This window comes from Etheostoma cragini, chromosome 19, assembly GCF_013103735.1.
Source record: "Etheostoma cragini isolate CJK2018 chromosome 19, CSU_Ecrag_1.0, whole genome shotgun sequence".
NCBI classification, from domain to species: Eukaryota; Metazoa; Chordata; class Actinopteri; order Perciformes; family Percidae; genus Etheostoma; species Etheostoma cragini.
Window position 1 is genome coordinate 1248411 of NC_048425.1, and position 8759 is coordinate 1257169.

The following is an 8759-nucleotide window of genomic DNA, read 5'->3' on the forward strand; positions in this document are numbered from 1 at the left end:
TTCTGATTGTGTTTCTGATTGTGTTTCTGATTGTTTCTTCTGTTACTGATTGTGTTTCTTCTGTTTCTGATTGTTTCTGACTGTGTTTCTGATTGTTTCTTCTGGTTATGATTGTTTCCAATTGTGTATCTGATTGTGTTTCTTGTGTTTCCGATTGTTTTTTATTGTGTTTCTGATTGTTTTGATTGTGTTTCCGATTGTGTTTCTGATTCTGATTGTTTTTTTATTGTGTTTCTGATTGTTTTTGATTGTTTTTGTGATTGTTTTTGTGATTGTTTTTTATTGGGTTTCCGATTGTGTTTCTTGTGTTACTGATTGTTTCTTCTGTTACTGATTGTGTTTCTTCTGTTTCTGATTGTTTCTGACTGTGTTTCCGATTGTGTTTCTGATTCTGATTGTTTCTGAATGTGTTTCTGATTGTTTATTCTGGTTATGATTGTTTCCAATTGTGTATCTGATTGTGTTTCTTGTGTTTCCGATTGTTTTTTCTTGTGTTTCCGATTGTGTTTCTGATTCTGATTGTTTTTTATTGTGTTTCTGATTGTTTCTGATTGTGTTTCTTGTGTTTCTGATTGTGTTTGTTGTGTCTCTGATTGTGTTTCTTGTGTCTCTGATTGTTTCTGATTGTGTTTCTTGTGTCTCTGATTGTTTCTGATTGTGTTTCTTGTGTCTCTGATTGTTTCTGATTGTGTTTCTGATTGTTTCTGATTGTGTTTCTTGTGTCTCTGATTGTTTCTTATTGTGTTTCTGATTGTTTCTGATTGTGTTTCTTGTGTCTCTGATTGTTTCTGATTGTGTTTCTGATTGTTTCTGATTGTGTTTCTTGTGTTTCTGTCCCAGGTCGGCGGAGCATCCGGGCGGCGCTACAGCAGCGAGACCGACATGTCGGCTTCCACGTCTCAGCGTGACGACGGCGGGCTGCCGGCGGAGCTCCTGAGCCCGACCTGCCGCATGCGACGCTTCCGAAACTTCCCATTCAGCTCGGAAGTCATGGCTGCCGACCGCGAGCTGAGCGCGTTCCTGGGGATGGCGAGACCCGACCCAACAGACGCTACGGCGGTCTTTCTGTCCGCCTCGCCACAACAGAGACGTCCAGGACACTCGGGAAGGGTTACGACACGCAGCTCGCCCCAAAACACGCCGCCTCGGGCGGGCCAGACCTCCTCCTCGCCGCCCAAGACCCAGAACACAAACCGCACCACCGCCACCTACCTCAGCGACGCTGCTACCCAGAATCCAGCCTTCAATCCCACAAATACAGTTCAGAACCAGAACCAGCTTTATTTGCCAGGTATGAGGACACATAAGAGGAATTTAGCTTTGGATCATCAGTGCTCACAATGTGTTTACACATACACACTCATATGTACACACTCATATGTACACACTAATATATACACGCTAATATATACTCGCTAATATACACACGCTTATATATACACGCTAATATATACTCGCTAATATACACATGCTTATATATACAAGCTAATATATACTCGCTAATATACACACGCTTATATATACACACTAATACATACACGCTAATACATACATGCTAATATATACACACTAATACATATACACTAATACATACATGCTAATATATATACACTAATATATACACGCTAACATATACACACTAATATATACACGCTAACATATACACACTAATATATACACGCTAACATATACACACTAATATATACACGCTAACATATACACACTAATATATACACACTAGTATATACTCACTAATATATCTACACTAATACCCAAAAGTATTACAATATGAACAGTATGAACAGCTCTGCAAACAGAGAATAATGATAAATAAATAATAATATTAATAATAATAACGAGTGGAACCAGTAAGCAGGTGCTGGTTAGAGTCAGTGATGCTGTTGCCCAGGATTGATGTGATTGGTCGATGTGTTTCAGTGACCTCTGGTTCAAACCGGCCGTTCGACGACAACAACAACAACGCCGACGAGGGTCTTCCCGAAACTCTGTCGGGGTCGAAAGGGCGAACGGACCACGCCGATCGGGACTGGATGGAAGGGAAACGCAGCGCTTGTACGACTACGGGCTCCATGTTTGTAGTTCTAGAGAAACACGCGCTGGTGGCTGAGTTGAAAGGGTTCGGCAACGTCGCCACGGTGACGGGCCGCAACGCCATTCACCGCCGTGGATCTCCCCGGGACGACGCGGCGATCGCAGATTTGGAAGAAGAAGAGCGAGCGGACGGGAGGGCGCAGAACTCGAAGGAATCTGAGCGTAGACGTTCGTCTTCGTCACACGGCGGCGAAGACGAGGGACCGGAGGATGAGGTTGTGGTTTGGTGCGTGACGGGTGTGTGCGAGGCGGCCGGCGAGCTCACGCGCGCCGACGACACACACAAACACACACACGCACAAACTAAGCAGGATCGGCGTAGGAGCGACGATCAGGAGGGAAACCAGCAAGCGTCTTCGGCATCGACCAATCGCACGGCTTCAGAACATCGGCCTGCCAATGAGAAGCCAGCGTCTGTGCCCATCAGCAGCCAACCGGTGCCTGTGTCCCGCTGCGACAACCCGTCGCATCCTGCCTCGTCCCCCATGTGGCGCCCGGCGGAGCCCCCGTCAGCCAATAACGCCCCGGCTCTCACCTCTGAGGATGCTACAGAGACAGCCAATCTGAGGGAGGAAGCAGATGACGGAAGCAGAAACAAAACTGCTTCCTGTCTCACGACCAATGAGAACACAGGAGCAGTCTCTTCCACCAACGAAAAGGAAGAATCATCGACCAAAACGTCCAATCATTCCTCTAAAACTCGACAAGCCGGGATGAAACCCGCCGCCAATTATAACAAATGCAGGTCTGTCCGGACCCTCACCGGCTCCGAGAACCAGGACATGAGGCGGGTCGTGCCCATCTCCCGACCCAGCCGAGGTGCTCCGTTTCTGGGTAGACGTCCCGAGAAACCCCCCGGCCTCCCGCGGAGCTCCTCCAGCGCTGCAGTCTGCAACCCAAGGTTGTTAATAACAGTTTAAGTTTTTTATTTTATTTTAGTTTTAGTTCAGAGTGTGTTTGTTTGTTTTAGTTAGTTTTTCCACAAAGATTTCAGATGTTTTGTTTTTACTTTTTTCTAGGTCTAATTGTTAAATGTCTGTGGTACTTTTTAATAGGGGTGTGCAAAAAAAGCGATTCACATTAGAGCCCGACCGATAAAGGATTTTAAGGCCGATACCGAAAATAATATTTGGTTATTTAAAAATCCGATATGACGATATATCGGCCGATATATGCTGTATTTTTTTTTTTATCAAGAAATGCGTAACAAAACATAAACAGATTTCCATTAGTTATTATATGATAATAATTTGTTTTATTGTCACAACAGAACATCAAAATATATTAAAGTTCTGATAAATAAAATATAGAAAAATACAAACTTAAGATATGAAACTTAAAGTCCTACAAAAACACAGGGACGTTGTAGAGCGTCCTCTGGTGGACAGACTATGCAACACCATCACTAACAGGGACGTTGTAGAGCGTCCTCTGGTGGACAGACTATGCAACACCATCACTAACATGGAAGTCAGATAGAAAGCCGCTCTAAGGCACTTCCTCATTTGCAGCACAGAACCGGATGCTCTGTCCATTATTATTTACAGTCTATGGTTCGGACTTTTAGGCGTGAAAACGCTGTCACGTTGGGCTTGTTTTTGTTTTAATTCCTATAATAATACAATAATAAATAATAAAACAACTCTGCTTCAGCCTCAACAGCGCGTCCCTCAGGCGAGGAGAGAGGCCGTCGACCGCTCAGTCGTCCCGCCGCTCCAGCTTCCAGAGGACGCCGGACGCCAAGGACTCATCGGACCAGAAGGTTTCTGCCCGAGACCAGAAGGTTTCTGCCCGAGACCAGAAGGTTTCTGCCCGAGACCAGAACCAGCAGGACTTGCAGAGGAAACCCTCCATCAGAAAACCCTCGGTTCAACCCAGACCGCCGCCGGAGGAGAAGACCTGTCGCTCCACGCTGCGGCTGCTCTCCCAAGGCGGCGCCACTTCACCTTCCTCGCTCCAAGGCTTCGCCCGGAGCACCGCCTCTTCTTTTTTCAGACAGACCCACACCACCCATCCTCCACCTCCGTCCCCCCGCCCCGGCTCAGACTCCTCCTCTAAGTCCTCCCCCCCTCGCGTCACGTCCTCGCATCTCACCCGGACGAGCTCGCTGAGAGAGCGGAGGGCGCCCGCCGCCTCCAGACCGCCAGACCTCAACCTGTCCTCGTCTTCCTTATCGCTGGCGAGTCCTCGCCGGGTCCCGCCGGCCCCCCCTAGAGGCCGCGGCCGGGACGACGGCGCCGTCGTCTCCGACAAGTCGGCCAGGCCGAGCTGGAGATAACAGGGGAAGACGGAGCGTTATAATTTTAACATGATGTGTATTTATTAGAGCTGCAAAGATGAGTCGATTAGTTGTCAACTATTAAATTAATCCCCAACTAATTTGACAAATCGATTAATTGGTTCGAGTCATTTTTTATTAATTAAAAGAAGGTACGATTCTCTGATGTCATCATGTTAAATGTGAATATCTTCTATTCTCTTCTCTCTGTGACGTTTAAGGACGTCGTCTCGGACATTTTTCATCAATTTCCTGACATTTTACAGACAAACAGCAAAGATCTGATGTTTCCAGGAGGTTGTATTTCCGAAACATCGCCCAAAGTGGACGAATAAACCTTCAAAAACATCGGAAAAAGGTGACGAATAAACCGACAAAGCATCGGAAAAGTTGACAAAACTTGTTTTAAAAAGCTACAAAAATTGACAAAAATGCGAAATTAAAAAAGTGACACGAAATCTGGAAAAAGGGACAAAAACATTAGAATAATGTATAAAGAAGAAGTGTAGAAAAGAACAACAAAATGTTGAAATTTGGACCCAGAAAAACTCAAAGTTGCAGAAAATACAACTACTGTGTAAGTTTCACATTAGAAAAGATCCTTTTTTTATTTTTTTTAATTCAATGTAGATGCTCTCCTCTACAATATCACCGCAGTAGTCCAGATGGAGGTATTAATGTCATCTTTTAAAAAGTACTTACTTAAAGCACGTAAACTATCAAATCCCGGCATCTACTTTTGCAGCTGGCTGCTAATGCTAACGTTAGATAAACAAAGTGGTGGAGCGAGCTAGAGAAAGGAGAGAGAGAGAAAGGGGTGCTAACGTTGGATAAAACAAAGTGGTAGAGAGAGAGAGAGAGAGAGAGAGAGAGAGGCAGTGTTGCCAGATCTTGCGAGACAAATACGCAACCAGGCCTGTGAAAACAAGCCCAAAATAAGCGACTTTTTCTACGGAGCCCCCCCTAAGATCCTGGAAGAGAAAAATAAATCAAACTGTGTTACAATCCATGAGGACAGATTGGTAAACTGTCCCCACGGTAGGCTAGAGTTTATTTATTATCTCCCCCTGAGCTTCAGGACAATGACCACAGGAGGGAGTTAAACCACCTTTTAACATTAGTTAACATTAGAAAACTGATGGGATTTGAAATATAGACACTTGTTCCCAGTGATTTTGAGTTGTTCTTGTTTCCAACGACGGGTTGGATCCATTCTTTTCCTCCTTTCTCTTTCCCCCAGTCTTTGTTCTACTTCTTCCCTTATTTCTCCCCCTTTATCCCGGGCCTTTATTCCTCCAAAAACTCTCCTACAGTCCAGTCACCATTAGTCGCTAACCAGAAAACAACAGACTGCCCTGCTCTGCCTCTGATTGGCTGGTACTTGTTTCCATCTGGGTCAGAGCCAATTAGAAGCAGGAAGTGGGCGGGACATAACGCTTCTGCAGTATTGAGTAAAAGTTGACATATTCCAGTCTGTGATTATCCATCAACATGCATTCCTTTAATTTTAGTCTCAATAATTCCTAATTTCTGCTTTTCTAACTCAAACATTAGGTATAATTTACCATAAATGAGGTTTATTGACCATAAATTCCAAAAATAACTGTAAAAATAAAGTTAATAAGGTAGTGTTACGTTGTGTTAAACGTCCAAAAAGTGACAAACGTTGGACAAAATGGGACAAAAACGTAAGAAAAAGTTAAAAACATCGATTAAAAAGCGTCAACACGAGTGTTTAACGCGGGCAACGTAAACAAGCTATGTGACGTCATCGAAGCGCGCCAAACAAAGCTCCATGTGCACGAGCGAAGTAGCAGAGAGAGAAAGTTGAGCCTGTGTAGTTTATGATGGGAAAATACAAGTTTTTAATAAAGAAACACACATATTAAGAGGTGCAGTTTAATGTCAAGTAGCTGAGTTGGATTTTAAGCTAAAGTATAACACGAAGAAAAGAAAAGAGAAGAAATCCCGGCATTTAAAAGTGAAAATCCCCGTGTTTTTTAAAGGTAAGTGATTTATTAGACAACCTTTAAGACTATTTAAGTCTGTTATGGGTATCTAAGAAAGGTTTAACCGCCATTTGCTGAATACAGGGATACTTTTAGACAGATATAGTATAAATAACACTGAGATATTCATAGTATTAAGCACCTAGTTTTTACATGTTGTGCTACTTTCTGTCACCAAAGATGTTTTTTTCACTACTGAAAGTCTCAGATTATTATTCTCAGTATCTGATAACATTATGGAAGGATCTCTAAAGAGATTGAGCTTTTTAAAAGCTTTTTTTGAGACCTTTCTGTACCCAGAAACAGCTCTGAGGTCGCTGGCGCTTAACCCACCAGACTCCATGTAAAAAAACATCACTTTTAGCGTGAATGGAGCCAATATAATTTCACATGTAAATCGATAAACTGCGTGTTTATTTCAATCAACATTAGACATCGGATGATTAGGAAAGTGTAAAGACGAACTAAAACGGCTTTTTATTGTATTAATATGTTTCTGTCAACATTGAATGAAGTGTGTGTTACGATGCTAAAATCACTGTTTATTTGCATGGAGTCTGGTGCGTGCAGCGATCGCAATTTCTCGGATGTTTTTAATCAACTTCAACTTCAACTTCAACTTTATTTATTTTGTCATTTTATATGTACAGAGTGCATACAGAACGAAATTGCGTTGCATACAGCTTATAAATATTGCAATGCTATTCCAGGTGCAATGGAATACCTTTCCGGATTATTTACAAATAGTTATACAGAAGTGCAGCAGTGATCAAAGTGTAAAACAGTGCAGGGGATGAACAGTGTGCAAATTGAAGAGTAAAAAAGAGAGGAACCGAAATGGCTAAAAGTTCAGCAGCATTTTAATACCCGATGGCGTGCACTGGTGCAGAGTTCAGTTTATGGATCAGAAGTTCAACAGTCTGATGGCAGTGGGGAAAAAGCTGTTGCAGAACCTGGTGGACCTGCAGCGGATGCTGCGGAACCTCTTTCCAGAGGGCAGCAGGGTAAACAGTCCATGGTGGGGGTGTGTGGGGTCTTTGATTATATTTCGGGCTCGGGACACACAGCGCTGTGATGAAGTGTGATTTAATGTTTAAAAAAAGGATTTTACTCTTTAACAGAAACATCGACCTGCTTAGAAATCGTTCCCTTAATGTTGTCAGACACTTAGAAGATTAATCTGAGCCCGTCATCGGCAAAACGAGCACTTTAGGGACCGTAAATACAGCTCACTTAGACACAAAAACAGGAAAACAGGGTCCAGGTTGAATAAAACGGTAGTTACCCTTTAAAATATGTTGTTTACAAATACAAAATGACGAAAAAAAAGTCAACAAGCATGTCAGTTATTCAGGCTTGTTGGTTTTAAAACTCTGGACCTAGCCAGGCTAGTGGCTTGTCTCTGTCTTTATGCTAAGCTAAGCTAAGCTACTTGCTTTCCCGTCCTAGCTTTGCGCTAAACGTACAGACATAAAATTGAAATGTTTAAAAATACAAAATGACATCAACAAGCATGTCAAATATTCAGGCTTATTGTTTTTAAAACTCTGGACCTAGCCAGGCCAGCGGTTTGTCTCTGTCTTTATGCTAAGCTATGCTAAGCTAAGCTAAGCTACTTGCTTTCCCGTCCTAGCTTCGCGCTAGACGTACAGACAGGAAATTGAAATGTCAGTGTCAGAAAGAAAGATCTCCAAAATTATTCAATAATACCAATATTATTCAATAATATCACTATTATATCTCTTTTAGCTGCTTTTCTGAGGGAAATATCCGCCACTTTAGCCGCTAAGTGCTCCAGAAAAGCCGACCTGAGAGGTCTGATTTAACATTGTAAGTTATTAATTTATTTGTTTTATAGAGAGGAATATTTTAATTAATTAATTTAACCTCAGACTTTATTAACAGTCTATGATTTTAACCCATTTTTACGTATGAATATTGAATATTCATGAGTGAAAATGTGAGGTTGATCTTTGTGTTAAAGTGTAAAATCCCTTTTTTTTTTAATTAAAAATTAAAGAATAAATTTTTGGGATCCATGTTGAATTCCGGATTATTTAATTCAGGGTTCCTATGGCGACCCCGAAAACAACCTTATTTAATGTGTTGATGTTTGTGTCTTTTTAAAGATGATTCTTTGTGCTGCTGCCGTGTGACGAGCGAGCGAGGGATGGACGGAAGGAGAGAGGAGGAAGAAGAGGAGGAAGAGGAGGGGGAGGGAGCGCTACAAACTCCATCCAGGATGACAGAAGAAGAGGAGGAAGAGGAGGAGGAAGAGGAGGAGGACAGAACGCTACAAACTCCATCTAGGATGACAGAGGAAGATAAAGAGGAAGAGGAGGAGGAAGAGGAAGAGGAGG

General features: G+C 42.7%; 2 protein-coding genes across 2 annotated transcripts in view; both read left to right on the plus strand.

Annotated features, from left to right (window-relative positions):
* Positions 1-4396, plus strand: part of LOC117935187 (FH2 domain-containing protein 1-like) — a 5431-nt gene extending 1035 nt beyond the window's left edge. The window contains exons 2-4 of the mRNA XM_034857324.1: positions 841-1291; positions 1939-3013; positions 3766-4396. Coding sequence (XP_034713215.1) covers positions 841-1291; positions 1939-3013; positions 3766-4390 — 2151 coding nt within the window. The 3' untranslated portion in view covers positions 4391-4396. The remainder of the gene's footprint in view (positions 1-840; positions 1292-1938; positions 3014-3765) is intronic.
* Positions 4397-8554: 4158 nt separating this feature from the next.
* LOC117935188 (F-box/WD repeat-containing protein 7-like) overlaps positions 8555-8759 on the plus strand; it is a 17436-nt gene continuing 17231 nt past the window's right edge. Inside the window, exon 1 of the mRNA XM_034857325.1 lies at positions 8555-8758. Within this exon, the coding sequence (XP_034713216.1) occupies positions 8570-8758 (189 nt within the window). The 5' untranslated portion in view covers positions 8555-8569. The remainder of the gene's footprint in view (position 8759) is intronic.